Genomic DNA, 22,568 nt, shown 5'->3' on the forward strand with positions numbered 1-22,568 from the left:
TATATGTATGTATATCAATATATGTATGTATATCAATATATGTATGTGCATTTATAATGTATACATATACATATTGCCAGACCCTGGGTTAAGAACCCTTGGATTGTGGGGCAGCTAAGTGGTGCAGTAAATAGAGCACCAGGCCATGAAGTCAGGAGGACCTAAACTCAAATGCGACCTCAGACACTTAACATTTACTAGACGTGTGACCTTGAGCAAGTCACTTAACCCCAATTGCCCTGCCTTCCCCCCTCCAAAAAGTGAAAATAATAAATTAAAAAAAGAACCTTGGATTAGATGATTCCAGAGGTTCCTTCTGACTTCGTGTTTGGCCTTCCTTTGTATCCTCTTGGCTTAGCATAGTGCCTGGCATGTAGCAATCATTAATAAATGCTTGGTGACTTTCCAGTTCCAACATTCTCTAATGCTTTTTCCAGTGCCCCATCCAGTCTGCTCAAGGCTGCTGGGTCAGTTCTATCATAAATTCTAGGGGGATAGTCACATTTCTTCCTTTGCTGATGTTGCTATTCCTATTAGCACTATTATCAAGGAGGTTGAAAAACCAGTGATGGCTAACAGTGTGTCTTACTATTAAAGCAACCAGTTGTCTGTTTTAAACAACATAGAGCTAATTCTATAATATTTTGCCAGATCTCTGATGGTTAACACTTCCTACTTTAAATGTGTTCCTTACTGCAAAGACTATGCAGGAATTTTCCTGAATTAAGCTTGTCAAAATAATACAACTGACTAGAAACAGTCATCCAGTTTTGACCCTAGAGAACACGTAGGAAGATAGAGAGCTGTGGTGGGAAGGACAGCAGGGAAGAATATAGTGCACCATCAACTTTTACAAGAATATTAGCAGATTTGGGAATTCTGTTTTCAAAAAATTCAACTCCCACATTAACAAGTATCTCTTCATCCAGACATTCAGAGGTCTGAAAACAGTAACTTAGTTGTGTTCTCTTGTCGCATGAGGCAACTCCTACATCTATTAAGCTAAATGTAAAAATCAGCAGCAGCAGCTTATACACTTGCACACACACATGCGTGTGCACACACAAACACACACATACGCCCCTGTGGAAAGAGAAATGGTATCTTTGGTAAAGTGTTGGGGGGCATACCCAATTTAAAATGTATGCATTCTACATTCAAAGAGAAAAACAAAGCTTTTTATCAGGTGAACAAAAGGTTTCCTCCCCATATTTATTTTTTAAATTATGTTATTGTTATTTGTGAACAAGAAAAAAATCAATTTTCAGGAGAAACTAATGACTTTAGATAGAATTGTTTTAAATCATTCTCCATTTAGCTATTACTCTTTCCTGACTATTGAAAGTAAAGGAGATGCCAACTTCATCCCAAAATATTTATAAATCATTCATCATGTGTTTCAAACATATAATCCCATATTTCATTATCTAGAAACCATAAAGGAACTGAAAACCTCAGGAAGAACTCACACCACAGGTAAAGTGACTGCTAGGTCTGAGTCAACCTTTGATGTTCTCTCCCTTAAGCACACAGTCCTTTCCTGTGTCTTGTCACATTGGACTACTTGGCATACTGTGAAAGTGTCACATCCCTAGAAAACAGGATTTCTTATCAGCAGACACCCACCATTCCTAAGCTTTCTTTAATTCACACACACAGAGGAAAAGTATTCCTGATTCCAATTACATCTAGTGAAGGATAAGGCTTCATTAACAGGAAATGCCTAACCACAATTCACCTAAAACTCTTAGCACTCATGAAGCTTCAACCCAATCCCTTTAGCTAGGCCAGAATTATCCAGGGGAAGCTCTGAAACTTCCATCAAGCTTAATCCCTGCTTGCTACGACCTTGTTCCTACCAGATTCTGCTCAGACTTTCACAGGAATACCTTCAATTATGAGCGTAACAATTACATGCTTTCTTCATGTATAATTAACAAATCAACAAATATTTATTAAATGCCTAATGTGTTCCAGGAACTATGATAGGCTTTCATGATACAAAAACAAAGAAAGAAATGATGCCTACTCACAATGAGCTTACATTCTAATAAGGCAGTCAAAAAGTACAAGTAAAAATAAAGAAAATAAATACAAAGTTAACACAAACACATACAAAGAAGCTATACACGTGTGTATGTGTGTATAAAGGAAATATATCTATTTAATATATATGTAACAAAGTAGATATATATTATATAGTGTTTCTCTACCAAAGTAGTTATAGATATACTATATATATATACACAAAGCAGTACAATTCAAGGGGCTACTATGAGAATGCGAGGGAAAGCACTAGCAGTTGGGTGGCGGTGGGGGTGCAGAGAATTAGGAAAGGCTTTATGCAGAAAATGATGTCTGAGCTGTATCTCAAGCTAAGGGAGAACTCTGTGAGGCAGAGCTAAAGAGGGAGTGCATTCCAACCTTGCAGGACCACTAAAATTGCAAAGACAATGGAATATGGGGAGCAAGGAACAGAGGGACCAGTCTGACTGGATCACAAATATATGTGAAAAGGATTGATTGATGCGCAATGAGGCTAGAAAGGTAGGTAAGGGCAAAGTTATTAAGAGCTCTAACACTTAAACAAAGAAGCTTCTTTTAAAAAAAAATTCTAGAGACAATAGAACACACTGGAGTTAGCTGAGTAAGGAAATTACATGGTCAGATCTATGCTTAAGGAAAATTACTGAGAGGAAATGTGTTATGGTAAAAAAGAACACCAGAACTGCAGTTAAGAGTCCTAAGTTCAAATCTTGCTTCTGATACTTATTGTTTGTATGATCTTGGCCAACTCATTTCTCAGAGTACCTCATCTATAAAAGAAGGTAATAATGTTTAAACTCACAACCTCACAGGGCCATTGGGTGTTAAGTACATTGTAAACTTTTCAATCTTAAATGAATTATAGGATAATGTATGTAAAGCATTTTGTAGACCTTAAAATGCAAAATAAATTTTAGTTTGTTGCTTGGTCATGTCTGGACTTTCTTGGCAAAGATACTGGAGCGGTTTGCCACTTCCTTCTCTGGCTTATGTTACAGATGAGGAAACTGAGGCAAACAGCACTTGCTCAGGGTCACACAGCTAGTATTTGAGACCATATCTGAAGTCAGGAAGATGAGTCTTCCTGCTTCTGAGACCAATTCTCTATTCACTGTGCCACTTAGATCCCATACATGTTACCTACTATTACATTATTAGCTATTATTACATTGGCTGATAGAGACTTTCCCCCTGTGGTCTGGAAAGACATGAACAAAAACCTGACAAAGATGAAAAGGTGTTGATGAATTGTTATATGCTCAGATAAGATCCCAGACCCACTGAAGTAGAAGCATGGTATGTGACTTCTATTTTATATTTTCAAGTCATAATAATGCTAATGATGATAGTTACCATGTATATGTACATATGTAGTACTTTATGTGTAATATATGTAATACTTTACAGTTGGCAAAGCATTTTATTTATATCATCTTATAATAACTCTTTGAGGCAGAGCTATTATTATCTTCATTTTATATATGAAGACCAAAGACATTTTATAGAACTGAGGTGGAGAGAAGTTAAAGGATTTGTTAAGCAAGAGGCACATGGTTAATTAGGATTTAGGGTGGAATCCAAGTTCAGGTCTTCCAACAATAGCCAGCTAAAATAAGATATACAAAAAAGCAGATTTCTTTCCTTAATGCTTCTCAGCCCCGTTCTCTGTCTGCTTCTAATGCCTCTCCCTGCTTTATTCTTTGCTTTTCTTCACCCCACCCCCAGGATTTTCTAAATGCTACATTCCTAACCCCATAAATGTTGGAGCCTTTCCAGGGAAATTAGAAAGAGAAAACAGAATGGTTTGAGAGATCTAGCAGACCTGGGAAGGGATGACAGTGTCTACACCAGCCAGCTTCTAGCCAGTAGGTCAAGCTGATTCCAATGAAGCCAGGCCACTGCATGAAGTTTCCAGGGAGCCAGACTTCTGGGGATAAAGCTTCCAAGGATACCAGGAGGATAAACAATCACATACATAATGTCATGAGAGAACAAGGGCGAAGGTGGAGCCTGGCAGATGCTCCCAATGGAATCTCTTATTCCTGAAAATCACAGATTGCTCAGCCTACTGGGCAACTGTCCAAATGCCCCCTGGTGTAGCAGTTCAACCCTAGAGGTTGGACAGTTCATCACTATTTGAATGAATTCTTTATGTGTAAGAGTTACCTTATATCTTTAAAGAAGAGAGAGAGAGAGATGGGGAGAAGAAAAAGGAAAGGAAAGGGAGATAGAACACAATTACTGCAAGGTTTTGACCCAGAGTTTCACATTTAAAGCCAGACCTGGTGTGGAATAGAACCGGTTGAAAAGGATACACTCCTTTGATCTCTAGAGATTCTGGAGCTGTTGGTGAATTAGAGTCTTGTGGCTTGAGATCATTTCTTTTTCTTTGTCTCCAACTTGTATGATACTAACTGGTTATCTATTTCCTAGGCATGGAATGCTCTCCCTTCTCACATTTGCGACCTGCCTTTTTTGGTTGTCTTCCAGACTCAGCTCAAACCCCACCTTCTGCAGGAGGCTTTTCCTAGGACCTCCTAGGACCTCCCTCTCTCCCTCCTTTGCTACACCCTGCCCTGCCCCAGCCAAGTACCTTCTGTCTACTATACATGTATCTTTTATATACATAGTTGTTTCCATATTGTCTCTTCCATTAGAATGTGAGCTTCTTGAGGGCCGAGGTGTTTTGTTTCCCTTTGTACCCCCCCCCCCCAGTGCCTAGAACATAGGAACAACTTAATAAATGGTTACTTATTGACCGATTCCTTTTAAAGAGCAGAATACTATGCCAGAATAAAGGGAAGTTAGGACCTGGTACTCTCTCTGCCACAAAGTAGATCTAGTGGTGCCATAGTGCATAGAGTACAGGGCTTGGACTCAGGAAGACTCATCTTCCTGAGTTTAAATCCAGTCTCAGCACTTACTAACTGTGTGATCATGAACAAGTCACTTAAGCCTGTTTGCCTCAGTTTCCTTATCGGCAAAATAAGCTGGAGAAGGAAATGGCAAACCCCTCCAGTATCTTGGTCAAGAAGACTCCAAATGGGACCATGAAGAGACACAACTGAAATGACTCAACAACAGTCATCCAGTCTTTAGCACATAGCTTAACTTCTCTAGGACTCTATTTCCCCATCAGTAAAATGGAGGTGTTGGATGAAATGAGATCTCAAATTCCTTCCATCCCCAAACTTCTATGATCTGAGGACATTGGCTTATTTCTGACTTGCCTTTCTTCATGCCCTGCCAATATGTCCCCTTTCTCCCCTTTATTTAAATTCTACCCCTCTTTAAAGGACTCTCTTTCTACATGCTTCCTGCAACCTTCCCTGGCCACTCTATCCCACTTTTTGACTTTATCCTACTTTGAACTCCCATGTCTTTTAAGGGACTTGGAAAAAAAAAGACATGGACTCCCATGTCTTTTATATCTATGGAAATCATTTGGTCTTATCATACATTGATTATTTCTGTTAGCTTATATTTTATAGTGTATCAAAGTTAGTCTTGAATTCCTAAATATATTATTAGCTTCTAGAGGGCAATTATATCACTAGGTTCTTGTATCTATGGGGTTCTTTTCAGCTTCACTAAATATTTCCAGGGATCCTACCAATATATGAAGCAATCCATAGGATTATGGAACTTTGGGCAAAATACTTTAAAGTTTTGAAGGTTGAAGGTAGATTTGGATTTCATAGAATTGTATAAGGGTTTCTGAGCCAGAAATTAACATACAGCTCTTAGTCAGGGATTGGGGTTATTTAACAAAGGCTATGGAAAATATATTTAACTAGAGACTTGAGGATCTGATCAAGATTTCTTTAAACTGAAAATAAAGGATAAGAGAGACAACTGTTCAAGAAAGTGACCTTCACTGTGAACCAGAATGGGTTTTAGAATAAACAAGCCCAAACTAGTTTTATATCTGTTTCTGATGTGTTTTCCAAATTAGACAGAATGCTGGCAATATATTATGCTTCAATACTTTAAATGTCATATATCTCTACTGTAAGACACCAGGCACAGGTCATTTAACAAAAAATTATAACACCTATGGAGACAAAGCAGAGATACATGGGCCAGATTGGAGAATAAATGTAAATCTGATTCCATGCAGTATGCTAGGAACACCTTCTTGGATCTAATCAGATCAACATTTTTATCAATGTCCTGAATGTAGACATAGATGGAATGCATATAAAGATTGGAAAAGATAGGCAATTTTGTAAACTATAGAATCAAGAACTTGAAAGACTTTGGTAAATTATAATAATGGGTTCAGCTTAATATGATGGAAGTTCTGTATTCTGCTGGATCAGCGATCTCATCAATGTGGTCACTCTTTCCAGTAGCCTACATCACAACTTCATGTCCTTATTTAAATCTTCCACAGTGTTTCCACCTGTTATCCTGGAAGCCTTCCTTTAGATTTCTTGATATCATGTAGGTACCAATAAAGCACCTGAATTGCCCACCAATCATCTCTTGCTCTCAATATAGGACCAACCCACTTTTTATGGCCATCTCTCTCTAATGATATCCTTTCTTCTTCATTATAATTTTACTGGTAATATGTTTACCAACTCAAACCAACTATGCATTAGACCCATTGAAAAAATTTAGCACCAAAAAATATGAAGTGCTGCATTTGGGTTTTAAAATTCAATTATATAAGTGTGGGCTAGCAAACATTAATTGATTAATATTTATTAAGTGCCTATCTTGGATAATTAATACTTATTATCTAATACAAGACACTTAATTAGATTAGAAAATAATTCGCATGAAAAATAGTTTATTCATCTTTTGCTAGCTAAATATGAGTCAACAAACTAAAAATTGATACAAATTTAGGCTGTACTTATAAAAGTACAGTTTAAAAAATTAGGGAGTTTTAATTTTTATTTTTTTGCTTTTTGGAGGGGGAAAGGTAAGGAAAATGGGGTTAAGTGACTCACCCAAGGCCACATGGCTAGTAAGTGTTAAGTGTTTGAGGCCACATTTGAACCCCACCAGGGAGTTAACATGACTGTACTCTGATTTGGTCATGTTACATCTTAAGTATTGGGTACAGTTCTAGGTACCACAGTTTAGCACGGACACTGTACTAAATCCAGAAGAGGGTTAGCATGGTTTCAAAGGGACTTTATACCATGCACACAAAAACTGGTTGAAGAATCCAGGGAAGTTCAGTTTAGATAAAGGAAGACATAGAGGGAAATATTGTAACTGTCTTTAAGTATTTCAAAAACTAACAGGTAAAAAAAGATTAGGCTTATTTCAATTTGGCTCAGGGGACAGAATTAGAAGCAAAAGATGCAAGTTGTTAGGGCTGCTAGGTGGTGCAGTGAATAGAGCACCAGCACTGGAGTCAGGAAGACCTGAGTTCAAATCCCACCTCAGACACTTAACACTTACTAGCCATGTGACCTTGGGCAGGTCACAACTCCAATTACCCTACCTTCCCCCCTCCAAAAAGCAAAAAATAAAATAAAAGATGCAAGTTGCAAAGAGGCAAAATCTTATGTCAATCTAACTGAAAAATCCCCAACAATCAGAGAGGTAGTACTGTTAGGTAATTCGTAACAATGAGAGAGGTCTACTAATCATCCTCCAGGAATTAGTGAATTTCTCATTATGTTCTCATTAGTGTTCAAGTAAAAGACAGATGAACATTTTCAGGAACATTCTAGAAGAGATTTCTGTTCAAGATGCCCTCAGAGGTCCCACATGACCTCTGAGATCCCTCCCAGATCTGAGATTTTATGACTATGTTGTATTATTATCATTCTGTGCCTTTATATATCTCTTCCAGTAATGAACACCATATTCTACACAGTTGACACAATGCCATAAACATTTTAATTGAAAATTCTATGATCGGGGCGGCCAGGTGGCTCAGCGAGTAAGAGCACTGGCCCCAGTGTCAGGATGACCTGTGGATTGAATCTGGGCTCAGATACTTAGCACCACACCCAGAAATAACTGGCCATGTAACCTTGAACAAGTTACTTAACCCCAATTGCTTTAAAAAAAAGAAAAGAAAATTCTATGATCTCTTTAAGAGATTTTATTTGGCAGTTACAAAATATGCCTTGATCCTCTGTCAATGGTATAAATAGAAGTTCTTCTATAAAGAGCTCTATGAATTGATATGAAGTGAAGTGAGCAGGGGAACAGTTTACATAACAACAACAGTATAAGGAAAAGTAACTTTGAAAGACTTAAGAGCTCTAATTCATGTAATGGTAAACTATTATTCCAGGGGCCCAAAAATAAAGTACAATACCCATCATCCTGACTAAGTGGGGATGAATTTAGAGTGAATAATTAAGCATGTGTTTTTAGACATGGCTAATGCAGGAATTTTTTTTTGCTGGACTATGGATATTTATTTTGATGGTTTTCTTTTTCTATTGCTCATTTGGAGGAAGGAGTAGGAAGAAACAGATTACAAATGTTTCAAAAATATTTAAAAGCAAGTTTTTCCATAAGTCAATAATAACATACATTACTGGAATGGGTCTGTTTCTCTGTCTCTCTCCTCTCTCCCTCTGTTTTTTTCTTTCTGTATCTGTCTGTCTCTCTCTTTTCCTTCCTCCATTTTTCTCCCTCTCTTTTGAAATGAGGGAGTATTATATAGTATGGAATGAGCACTGATTTGGAGTTAAAGGACCTATGTTCAATTCTGTGTATTACACTGTCCTCATTTATAAAATGATGGAATTGGGCTAGATTACCTCTAAGGTGCATTCTAACTCTAAATCCTATGAACTCTCTTAGTCCTTTGATTCTTTCAGGCACATCAGTTCTATTTATATTATAGTTATTTGTGCACATTTTTTCTCCTCTGGAAGACCATAAACTCCTTAGGGCAAAAGTTGTGTCTCTTAGCATGATGCTTTTCACAGAAAAGATATATGATAGATATTTGTTGAATGAATAATTTGGTTCGGAGTAGAATAACAACTTTGGGCAAATGTACTGTAAATAGTAAACACTTTTTCCAGCAAATACTGCTTGAGAAACCCTGGGTTCTCAAAAGTAATGCCAGTAGAGTGAGAGATCAGTGTCACCAATCTAAAAAGCACTGGTTTCCACAGACAAGATGAGCTAAATTTGAAAAGGAACATCACTAAAATGTAGGCTTTATTTTCAATGAATTTCTTTTGGCCACAGATACTCATGAAACCATCTATCTAGGTATGAATATGTTGCATTTGCATCAATTGAAGTAATGATGTATTAAAAAGTGAATACCTGTTAGCAATTTTATTAACTGGTGAATAGTTTACACTTTTACTATTTACTTAAATGATTTGTTCAAACTGAGGTTTCCTAAGTTCATTACAATAATTTTCTATCTGTGTAGGACATTTGTTTAACTTTCACATATTAATTTAACAGATACAGTCTTATTAGAGACCCAGGAAATCAATATGTTAACATAATCAATGTTCTCTGAAAATCACATGACCTCTTTAAGCTAATAAATGAGTATTGTACCAGAGCATTATAAATAGGATACTAATGAATTTATTAAAAGCTTTCCTTTGTTTATAGATACTGGCCCAAATCTTTAGCTATATGTGTGTGTGCACACATGCATATACATTCATATGACACTATATACATATATGTATACATCTATATAAATCTGAAATAAATATATATATATCCACATTCACATATTATACTTCAAACTTGAACACTGGGTAATATCTTAGGAGCAAATCCATGAATAAAAGTTCAATTTAATCTTCTATATGTAAAGACTAATCATTTGTTGGCCTATTAAAGTACTTGTTCCTTGAATGCACATGCTAATAGAGGAAACTGTTAAATGAACCTCAAGTCCCCACTGCGAAATTCAAGCATGGGTAACACAAATAATAGTTGAATCTGAACAATTTTCATTTACTATACTTCAGTGCATAAAGGATCTTTGATTACATTGATGATGGGGGTTGGCTCCACTGAGACAGACTTTCAACACTGTGTCTGGCCTACCTTAATCCATGGCTTTCATGAACATCCTCAGATTCAGCCCCAGCAGGCCATTTGCTAGTAGGAAGCCTTTCCAGATTTATCCAATCTGCTACTTGAACCGTATGAAGGCAGCCAATTGCCAGATTCACATGCATAGCCTTTCTAGTTTGTGGAGACCTGGCAGTCATTTGTATTCTTTCTGTACCAATGATTATTCATAATTTGATGAAAAAGTAGTATTCCTTAAAACTTATATGATTGTTATAGGAATGTAAATTTTTAAGATCTTCCCTGCCCCTATGTTAAGTGTACCTGGAGCCTGTGATGGGAGGCTTGTTTTTCAGGAATACCCACACCTTGGTGCTTTGTGATTGGGCAGTGGGTCAAGAGATTTGTTATATTCTCTGACCCAGGAGAAGACTATATAATCCCTGATGTGAGACTTTGTTTTGGGGCTCACTTTGAGAAGTGTTGTGTGATTTGACCAGATGAGACTCTGGGCAGCTGTTGAGAGCCCCCCGGCTTTGAAAACTTAGATGTTGATGCTTCCCTCTCTGGTAACTGTGACTAGGCATGGATGTATGTAATGGTCAAGACAGTTTGGAAGCCTGTCTGCTGAAATGTTTCTCTGTCTTGCTTGTAACTTCTGTATACTCTGAAGTTCAGGGTGCTGACTTTTTCCCCCTGAACTAGGTAAACAACATATGTTTGATTGATTAAAGCAACATTGTTAACCCATTTTGAGTTGCTTTCCTTCAGCAAAGAAGATCTAAGAACTTGTGTTGGCAGCCACCCTGGCGATGCTGGGGTGCTTGCTGCTACAATGATTACCTTTGTAAAGAAGCATGTCCACAGACATCAATTAAAGTTTTTCCTCTAAAGACATTAAACACCTGGAGTCAGCACTCCCAGATTTAAATCATCTCTTGGCCACCTTCAGCCTGTGAGATCTAGAAGAAGTGACTTAACTTCTCCAAGCCTCAGTGTCCAAATCTGTAATAGGGAGAGGGAGGAGTAGGTGCATCTGAAGTTGCTTCAATCTTCAGAACTATGAGTTTGTGAATTAATAAACTAGTATCTTCAGCATGAGACATATATTGTGCACTTTCACTTAAAATATGTACTACATATTTCAAATTAAAGCAAGTACATATGCCATCACATGATAAAAATTTCCCTGAAAAAATCCATGTGGTTTTATATAATATTGTGTTTAAACAGCTATTTCAATGAGACTTGAAGATTTTTCATGACTAAATTCCCACTCAAAAGCAAGAGTAGATGCTGGAATGTAAAAATGGACAATTTATAATTAAACATCAGACCTCTCTAGGGTTTCATGTTTTTAAATTCACATTGACAAGTAAAATGAAGCATTCCAAGCTTTAGGTTTCTGGCTTCTAGTCATCGTTTGCATATCTATTGTTTTCATTTAATTCTGGCCATTGGGTATGACCATGGCCATTCATGCATTTTAAAGAATCTTGCTTTTTCATAAAAACTGGTATTATTTTGACACAATTACATTTACAAAAATACTTGAAGGATAATCATGATTCTTATTTTGTATTCACATATATAGTTTATGGTCATGGTGCAGTTTCTGCAACTTTAAGGCAATTACTATAGCGAGAGCAACTATAGAGAGGTAATACAAAAACTTTCATAAATAAAATCACGCATTCAGATGGAATTAAATGCCTTACTTAGCCCTCATTTATCAGAGCTGGTTAAACATAACATATGCTATTTACCACTATAACATGTTGGAAAAATGCCAAGAGCCCTCTGTTTGCTTAACACTCCATTGAAAAGTCAAAGCCTCACAGTAAATTAAATATTCAGGGCATCTTCCATTCAATAGACAAGGCATGCCACATCATCTTGGCATGATCTTTATTACCCATAACCTCTTAAGATCATGAAGATGTAGTAGCTATCGCCTAGTTTACACAATGTTATACTGATTGTGACAAACATATTATAAAGGTGATGATATGCTTTATTTTGCAAAAAATTCCCTCTGTCTTCAATCTCTTCCTTCTCTTTGTCTTTCCCCCTTTTTCCTTCCCATCTTCAGTCACACAAATCCTCTCTGATGGCTATAGATCATAAGGATTAAATTAAACATAGATCCCAAACAAATAATGTGATTTGTCTCTAAAAATAATACAAATATTTCACATTGGAAACTTCACTTCAGTTTCTTATTTTAAAAGACTTTAAATGTAAATGGAAAGGGAAGAAATCAGCTGAATGGTATGTAATTCTAGTGATCAAGCTTAGTCCCCCCACAAAAGAGGAGAAAATAAACCTTTCTCCCTTATTTGCAGAGGTGGAGGTCTATCAAGGTAGGACACTGAATACACTAACTGACTTAGGTAATGTGTTGCTTAGTGTTGTGGAAGTGTTTTTTTTTCTCTTTATTTTTGAGTCTTTGTTCCAGAGGCTGACTCTCTAGTAATTGGAAAGCAGGGGAGACATATTTTAAAATTAAGGTGACAGAAAACAAAAGCTATTGATAATTATCAAAATACTTTAAGAGAAAAGAAATAATCTTTTCTGACAATATCTAGCCACATAATTACATTTTCCATTTGTGTTCTTTTTTCTGTCATGTGTAGATATTGACTTGTAAAAAGCATAGGAGAGCAGTATTAAAATATCATTAGACCTTAGTATAAAGGAATCTTTATAAAGTCTGTCAAAAATCATCTCTAAGAGATGCATAAGTACATAGTTATAAAGAGAAATCCATCCACTAAATATTAGGAATAGGCACCTATAAATGCCCAGATGGGCCATGCCAAAACTAAAGCACTATCAAGTACTACCTGAAACTAACCACAATGTCATCATAATGCTCTGCACATTGTAAGTTCTTAATGTTTGCTTGACTGAAATTATTTTAATTAATGAATTTATTCTTTGTGGGATTTTTTAAACTTAAGTCAGAATTTTCCATTCATGTCCCTATTGGTATTCTATAAAATTGCTGATTTATAAACATAGTTGGTTTTGAATGATTTTGAATGGGTTTTAATCGCCACCAGGAGTAGCCTCACACAGAAGAAAGAGCACTGAACTATCTATATTCATAAAAGTCCTGTCTATGACACTTACTAGGTGGTCATGGGCAAATTACTTAAGGTTTCTGAGCCTCACATTAAGATGTGTGATTATTCTTAAGCTACTATTACACAAATAAAACCAACACCATCCTTTTATGACAAACCAGGATTCTTTACAATGTATGTCTGAACAAAAGTAAGCAATGAGATATTTGAGGAGAAATAAAAATAATATATGTAGTAGCTAACTTACATGATTGCTATGAGCAAATGTCTTTGCAAACTGTAAAACTATGTAAATATAAGTTACTGTTTTTTTCAGATTCAACAAATGGACAGGTAAATACCATTTTTTTTAAAAAACCTCTAGCTTCTCACTCAGCATGATAGCCAGGAGATAGTCCCATGTTAATTTCACTTAGGAATTGTTTTCTGCCTTTACAGGAAACATATAAAATAAGTCCATGTAACAAGTTAGAGTTCCCTCAGCTATTAAGATTGTTTTAATTTCTGACTCCTTGCTTACCTCACCTTACTTGTCATGTCCTTCATTTTCAAATTCTTCAGGTCTCCCGAATTCTTGACTATTTGCCTTAATTTTTGACCATTCACTTTGCTTATTCCTTGAATATCTTTGTTCTCCCGGGTTCCTCTATCTGCTTGGTTTCTGAAAATATCTTTGTCCTTGACATGTATGAAAATCCTGACTCAAACTCACTGGTTTTAACTGCTTTTAACGCTTGCCTGCTCCCATGGCTTCCTGAATCTGAACATCCTTGCCTCTGCTATCCCATGTTGCCATGTTACCATGTTGCCTGACAGTAACAATGTAAATCCAAGCAAAAAGCCTTGCTAACATAAAAATCACACTAATAAAACTTGCTTCTGTTCTCTAAAAGGTAATTCTGCCAATAAATAACACATAGAAAAACAACGATGATGAGATAAGGTATATAAATGGGTCACTATTTATGAAGGAAATATGAAACAAAAAAAGGTGAATCATGACACAAAAGATCAGATGGATACATAGCCCAAATGTTTCACTAGCACCCACAAAAAGTAAGATGCCCTAAATGAAAGCATAGTGAGTAGATTCCCACCATGGTGGGTTTATGAAGAAACATGGATGAGAATCATACAGGATGAGAAAATATGTACGTCATCTGTAATTAGACCACAGATTCCTTAATAACACTTTAAGGTTTGTAAAGTGTTTTACAAATATGATATCATTTTATCCTTACAACAGCCCTAGGAGGTAGTTGCTTTTATTATCACCCTTTCATAGATAAAAAAAATTAAAGCAACAAATAAGGGACTTGCCCAGGGTCATACAACTAGTAAATGTCTGAGGCTGGATTTGAAGTCATGTCTTCCTAACTCCAAGTTCAGTACTCTGCACTGTACCACTTTAATGTTATTATTCAGTTATTTTCAGTCATTTCCAAATCTCTATATTCCCATTTGGGGTTTTCTGGGCAACAATACCAGAGTGGTTTGTCATTTTCTTCTCCAGCTCATTTTACAGATGAGGAAACAGAAGCAAAGAGGGTTAAGTGACTTGCCCAGGATCACATAGCTAGTCAATGCCTAAGGCCAGATTTAAACTTAGGAAGATGAGACTATCAACTGTACCACCTAACTGCTTCTAAAGTATGAAATTATAAGACCTATAATGTACCATCTAAATGTAAACTATAATAAGCTGTATACTAACGCAACCCCATTTCCCTCATCATGGAAAATTTATTAATATTTTATGGAGATATTAATTTACTCTTGTTCTTTCTATTGTATACTAAAATATACTGGGTTTGGAATACTTAACATAGAATAGGAAATGAAGAGAATTTTTGCATCTTGTTGCCTTTGTGATCAGTGACTGATGAATAATCTAATGTGATGGCTTTGTAATTTCACTTAGATTAGCTTTCCCTATGATTTAAAATCAATGCCTTTCTAGTTATATTTTTAATGTGAAGTTAAATTTATAAAAATATCAATTGAGTGAAATAATTTACTAAATTTTGCAAAATGACTATTTTCACCTTCTCCACACCCTCCCCACCATCAATACCAAGTACTTTATTGGGATGTAAAATGGTGGTAATTTTTTGGTATAGATTATTAAGAAGTCAAATAACCAAAATACACAAACACTGAAAGACAGTAGGAGCTATGCCCACAGTTCCCTGGTGGAGGGGAAGCCAGCTGTGGCTTAGCTCTTGTCGTCACTGTCTCCAAAAGACATTCTGCCATGCCAGAATTGGGGCCTCATTTGGCATAGGTTGGTTAGATCACCCAGTGGTTTGAAGGACTTTACCTATTCCTTCAGGTCAAATTTAAAGGGCCAGTTTTAACATATCAAATATTTTATGATATTTTAAAATGTTTATAAGATTGGTTTCTGACTGAAGTGTGGGAAATCAAAATTAATTTCAGCAACTTAAATGCCAGAATATGAAACATCTGCATGCAGGTCCCAGAACAAAATGTGATAGCTCCATTGAACAGATATTATCAGATAAGGTATCATGCTGGGAATGACATGCTTACACCAATTGCATTCATTCCATTCTCCTTCCCTATTCCCCCCAACTCTTCTGTGCCTCTTAAAATTAAAAAAAAATGAAATGTCATATTAGAATACTAAATGGAGAATAACATAGAATAGTTCTTAAATAGATTTTTAAAGCAATGATAACCAACTCTAGAAAACACACATATTGGCAGGTTTCTCAGACTGCATCAAACTTACCAAATCCAAAAGCATTAGCACCTCCAATGCTTTGTGAAGCCTGGATGCTAGTAGATGTGTACAGTCCTGTAACCAGTAAGCCATCAAAGAAGGTGCTTGTGGAAATAGTCACTGAAATAAAAAACAAAAATCAATAAATAACAGTGATTAAAACATTTAGTTATATGCTTATTATAAAATTCTAAGTATATTTCAACATGACATTTATTACTTGTTCAATAATCATTCTGTACTATGTCCATTAGTGATAGCATTATTGCCCTCATGGAGATTAGAGAATATATTAGGTCAAGAGACCTTTTAAAAAAGGCCAAATTCTAAAGTTTATAAAATTTTTTCCTATGTTTAGACAATCAGTTCTGCCTTTCTCCATTCATATACAAATTCAATCTCTATGTGAAAAATCAGCTGAAAACAATATAGTATCCAAGAGAAAAAAAATTCCCCCTCTGAGCCACAATTTCAAAAGCATTGCTGGAGATCTGACATTGTAATGAGTATACTTTTTTTTAAAAAAAGCACTCCAAACTGTGAGAAACAATCCTTCATTCGTACAAGGAAAGATAGTGATATGCTCTGCAATTCTTCATATGAGTCCACATTTTTGTAACAGTGTTTTTTTCAACTTTTCAACAAAAGGCAGACCAATCTGGAAGAGGATAGTGAGGCCTTTTCCTCTTGTGAGCAAAGAAAGAAAGATCAACTCATTCCTTATACTGGCCTTAAAAGATGTATATTGCCTGTAGTATGTGCCTCACTGTGATTCTATAACCAAGAACTTAGGATACTATATTCAGGAAATGGAGCTAATTAAATTTATTCCTTAACTATTCTGTTTTGCTACCTGAAATTTCCCTTTTACTTGCTATTGCAGAAAGTAATTACAAAAGACATCCTCTGAAATTACAATGTTTTCTACTCCATTAGGCTTTAAATTTCCCACCTCAGGATGAAAGGTAAAAGGTGCCATGGTACATAAAATGAATAAAAGATTCTAATGTTGATTTAGCAGTATACAATGAGGGATTGCCATTATTTTTGGCAACAACAACAAAAAATGCATGGAAAAAGGCAAGTGTCATACTGGCAGCTTGGATGAGACTTTGTAAATTAAACTCCAGGACACCCAGTGGGTCTATCAAAACAGCCAGAATTATCCATATTGTTACACATCCAGATAAACACATGATGCCAATAACCTAACATGACATGGTATATTCAACTCAAGGAGGAAAAATGGCAGCATATAGACTGGAAGGAGCACTGGACTTATGGCCATATAAATGTGAACTATTCTGACCTTTCTGTAGCATTTGATAGTCAATTTCCCCTTCTTCCTCTCTGGATACTCTTTCCTCTCTAGATTTTGGAGATATTGTTCTGTAGTGATTCTTTTCACATATGTCTGATCAATCATTCTCAGTTGCTTTTCTGGGATCATCATCCATGTCCCACCCCCTAAGACGCAATGTGGTACAACAGAAAGAGTCATGGATTTGAAGTCAGTCTATCTGGGTTTGAATCCTGGTGCTTCCACTTACTACATGTGCACTTTGGATTGCAATTAAATATATCTGAGCTCAAGAGTCCTCATTTGTAAAAGAGAGAGAGAGAGAGAGAGAGAGAGAGAGAGAGAGAGAGAGAGAGAGAGAGAGATCCCCTACAATGTCCCTTTGAGTTCAAAACTTGGGATCTAGTTATAGCTATGCATGGTTGTACACCTGAATCCTTCCCTAAGCCTTACATTTTCTTCCTTTATATAATCTTTACTGGAGTTTTCATCAGTTCCCTTGAGTTCAACCACCAGATGATTTCCAAATCTACTCCCATCTATCACCCGAGATCCAGTGTCACATTACCAAGAGCCTACTGAACATTTACACTTGAATGTCCCATGAGTATCTCAAATTCAACACATCCAAAACTGAATTCATAAAGTCACTCCTTTTTTGAAGGTCCACTGAAGGTCCTGATTGGTAGCCAGTAAAGGGAAGCTTTGCCATCTCAAAAGGCCCAAGAGTTCTTAGTCACATATGGCCAGAAGGCATATCATCCTCAAAGGGCCCGAGTGTATAGCTAGCACACTTGACAAAAATGATGAATGGCAGCTTCCATTACCAATTCCAAGCTCCCATTACCAATATATATTTTGATCCTCACAATAATCCTGAATTAGATACTACAGTATGGTTATAGCCATTTTACAGATAAAGAAATTGAGGCTCAGGGTGGTATAGTGTCTTATCTATGATCATACAACTAGCAATTATAATGTGTTTGTTTAAAAGTTAAATATAAGAGCCATGTCTTTCCAACTTTGAGTCCAGTGTTTTTTCTACTATATCATTGTCCCCAATCTCTCCACTTAACCCCAGTCCTGAATATTTCTAACTTCCTACTAAATCTCTGCCTAGATTCCCACCCCTCCCCAGAACCTCACTCAACCCATCCAAACCCAGCCACATCATTTTCTCCCTTAAACTTTCTCCCATTATATCCTATTTTCCCTATTTCTGTTAATAGCATCACCTTTCTTCCTGTGACTCAACCTTTCCATCTCAGTCTTCTCTAAGTCTTCTTTCTTCCTTCTCTCCTCTCCACAGTCAATTCACTGCCAAATTTATTTGATACAACACATCTCACCTCTATCTTTTACTTACAACTAACACTGCTACTAGCCTAATTCAAATCATCATCCAGCCAATAGTAATAACTTTTCTGCTTCTAGTCTTTCCCTTTATTAATCTAACTTTTACAGATATGCTTAAAATGGTCTTAAGGCACACTTCTTACTATGTCACTCCCCTACTCAAAACGCTTCAGTGCTTCCAAACTGCCTCTAGGATAAAATACCTATTCCTTAGCCTAACATTAAAGTCTTTCCAGTAGAGGACTCCAACCTATCTTTCTGGCTTCATTTCACACTACTGATTTTCACACACTCATCCAAAAGTGGATTACTAGCTGTTCTCCATTGTTTTTTGAACACTGATCCACCTTCATGGATCTGTCTAGGACACTCCTTCAACATCCTAAAGCCCAACTCTGGTACCACCTCTTCCAGGAAGATTTGCTTGATTTATTTCCCTTCTCCCAACCCTAAAGTTAGTCATTTTTGCCTTTTGAGATTTTCTCATAACATTTTTCCTAGATCTCTACATTGCCATGGTCACATTACCCATTTGTTCACCTGCTGTATATCCTTGTTAGACTGCCAGCTCCTCAAGGTGAATGACTGTATATAAAATGTCTATATCCCTATCATCTAACATGATGCCTTGCACAGAGGAAGATCCTAACAAGTATTTGTGGAATCCATAGCAATTTCATGTGCCAAATAGAAATGCTAAATATTTTTTACTAAGTAGAAATATTTAATGAAATATTATAAAGGATATTGGGTGAAATAGCATCACTATTTTTATTTATTTCTCTGAGAGATATTTACCTCTTGTTCTTTCTTAAATACATACATTACAAAATGAGGAGAAAGTCTCTTGTGGGGAAAGAACGAACATTAAAAAAGGCCAAACTGAATTTAGGACAGTTACCAATCTTCCTTTTACACAAGCATCTAATGGGTCCATATTTAGCAGAGAAAAATATCCAATGCAATTGTGGATTCCTCATCAAGTCTATGGGAAGCTTCCCAATGTCTTAAGTCCACATACTTTGTCATGGATAGAGCCCTCAGTCCTATTCTACCACTGCATGTCTACCGATAGCATTAAAAATAATGAGATTTAAAATTCTTAATCCATATCAAGATTTGCCTCTTTTGGACCATCTTTCCTTACTCCTCATTCAATTCGGATGATTCTATCTGTAGGCAACATGCTAAGTGACAGAGACTGTCTACTGGTCTAAACAGGAAGCATATCTAAAATACTTAATGGAGATAAAAGTTCACAACACTTATTAAGGGACCTAGTATCAGCTCTCCTGCCTGTTTGGTGCTGTCCCTTTGACTCCTCTCTCTACCTCCCTTCTTTTCCCTTACTATTTGTCTAGAAATTACTCAACGCTTTTAATTCCCACAGTTCTAGTTTCTGACTATCTCCTGCTATATGCCCTCTGTCCCAGTATGTGTATGTTTCACTTCCTTATCTGTCTACCTGGCTTTTAATCCACAGTTTGCTCTGATCCTCACACTGACCTGTCAATCCAATTATGACTTGCTTTGACCCCATGAAATCTAGCATGACCTTTAGATCTTCCCTTGACTTTCACAATTTTATGTCCATTCTTACTTTTCAATTTATTGCCATCCCCCTTAAGTTAGACTGGGGTATATTCTAAAAATCATTCAGAAATAATCATGCCCTATCACTGATTAAAATTGAGAAGGGTTTACTATACTTTGTGAATATATGGTTTATTAATTAAGTGACAAAATAAGTGAATATCAACTAATTCAAGGTCTATATTTCTGAATGCTCATGAAGCAAGATTTCACATACTTAAGTACAGAAAATAGATTAAAAACATAATTAACAGGGCAACCACAGTATTGGACCCAGCAAGCAAACTGATTTCCAAAAAAAATTGAAATTTTTTTTGTGCCAAGGGACACATAAAACTCGTTGTACCAAGAGACATATACACATTGGTTAAAGTAAGTAAAATATTTATCAGGAAATATTTATAATGATTTTAATATTCCTTTTATGAATGCCTAATGATAGTTTAATACTTTCATTCGTAAACTAAATATCCCAAAGCCAGGAGAGTCAATATTATGTAGTAGTAAGATTATTGGTCCTAGAGTTCAGAAGATGTCTTCAAGTTCCAATTCTAATATTTACCAGCATTCTGACCTGGGGCAAATCACATAATAATTCTGAATCTCAATTTCTTCATCTATAAAGGGTGATAGAAAATGAAAATGCGCCAGTATATAGTAGACTAGTCATACTCACTAACTGTGTGACCATAGACAATTAACTACTCAAAGCCCCAGGCACATGTTACAGACAAATTGCCAATTTCAAGTGATAGAAGGAATTTTCAATACTAATGAAAATATAGGTCTGGATCATCATCATCATCATCATCACATTGTTCAAGGAAAAAAAAAGTTATGCAAAGAACCACTGCAGGTTACAAACATTTGGCACCTACCAAATACCTAAAAGACATGAGCAGGCGCAAAGAACTGTACACGAGAAACTCACTATCCTTCATAAACTAACAAACCAAAAGTCTCAATAGTACAAATGCAGACTCCAAACTATTCTTCAGAATTCACCAAATAAACCAAACAAAAAGAACTAGAGAGTATCATCACAAATAAAACAGTTGCTCACAACTGCCTGATATAACATCAATACTTAAAAATTTGACAACAGTGTTAATAGTTGCTGCAATGCCATATATTATTAACCTACAAACTATATGGAATAGAAAGCTTTCAAAATATTTATTTATTGAGTGAAGGAAGTCAAAATAATATGAGAACAGGACAAGGTCATCAGAATATCTGCTATTGAAGCTAGCTTACTGAGGATGCATTCAGTGAGTCTACAGAAGATGGGCTTATACCCTAATATTTTTATTCAATTATAAAAAGATGTTATCAATATGTGCAATCATCTACAAAACACTGAATGTAAAAGAATAATACTAGAAGAGTAACTTCTTTCAGGCCTGTTTCAATTTGTACTCTGCCAAAAAAGATGGGAACAAAAAAATAATAACAATAAACATAACTACACCTATATTGTAGAGTTGTTTTGAGGAAAGTGGTGTGCAAACCTTGAACCATTATATATGTGTGTGTATGTGTACATGCATGTGTGTGTATTGTTTGTGTGTATGATAATAATCATGTTTATCTCTTTCTTCAAAAAGTTATATTTAATTATCATAGGATTATGGATCTATAGAATCTTGGCATTGGAAGAGACCTTAAATGTCATGTAGTATATTCCACATCTGAATAATAGTTCCTTTTATAGTATCTCCATCATATTACTATCTTTGGATAAGTAGATATTATTGTTAAAAATCTAAATATCAGTATACTTTAAATTTTGAAAGAAATTAAGTTTATCATATTGTTATTACTGAACTAATGCCATTAATTTTGGTCATTACTAGCATTTAAGTCATATAAGTGTTTATATGACCCCTCTCTCAATCCAGTTAGTGTCCTTGATAGCATTCACCAGCTAGATCACTGGTTAAGGTTAATACTAAACAGGTAGTTTTAATATGAATCTGAGTTTGGCATTAACCTCATCATATATATTTAAAAAGCTGTCATCCCCAGAGAAGAGACGGCTTGGCAGAAGAATAAAAATAATTATGCTAAAGGGAAAAAACTAATTAAGGGGAATAAGAAAAAAACAACAGTAGCAGCACTATACACACATGTGTGCGTATATACATATATATATACATACATATACACGTATATGTATGTATTGCTAATTGATTATTTCAAACAGGATTCCAAGCAATCTGGATAAAAGAATGGGGAAAAAGACAACCTAGATAAAGGTTGATTGCCAAAACTTGAAGGAAGTTTTAGGGTAAATGAAAGTATCATTTTTAAAAAAGATAAGTAGTGAGCACATGTAATTCATTTCCCCAAATGCTTATATAAATTAATGAATGATAACTATAAAAACACCTTTTCAGGAGGGTAGAGATAGCCCATATAAGTTGGTAATAGAATAGTCAGACAAGTAAAAGTG

The 22,568-nt window shown here is 35.8% G+C and overlaps 1 protein-coding gene across 2 annotated transcripts in view; it reads right to left on the bottom strand.

Annotated features, from left to right (window-relative positions):
- LOC138175901 (reelin-like) overlaps window positions 1–22,568 on the bottom strand; it is a 566,655-nt gene that overhangs the window by 464,521 nt on the left and 79,566 nt on the right. For both annotated transcript variants that reach the window (XM_069106558.1, XM_069106557.1), the window contains exon 2: window positions 15,871–15,981. In XM_069106558.1, coding sequence (XP_068962659.1) covers window positions 15,871–15,981 — 111 coding nt within the window. The remainder of the gene's footprint in view (window positions 1–15,870; window positions 15,982–22,568) is intronic.

The sequence above is a fragment of the Petaurus breviceps genome, unplaced genomic scaffold, assembly GCF_028583685.1.
Source record: "Petaurus breviceps papuanus isolate PSGF00001 unplaced genomic scaffold, PetGlider_PUasm1.0 79, whole genome shotgun sequence".
Lineage (NCBI taxonomy): Eukaryota > Metazoa > Chordata > Mammalia > Diprotodontia > Petauridae > Petaurus > Petaurus breviceps.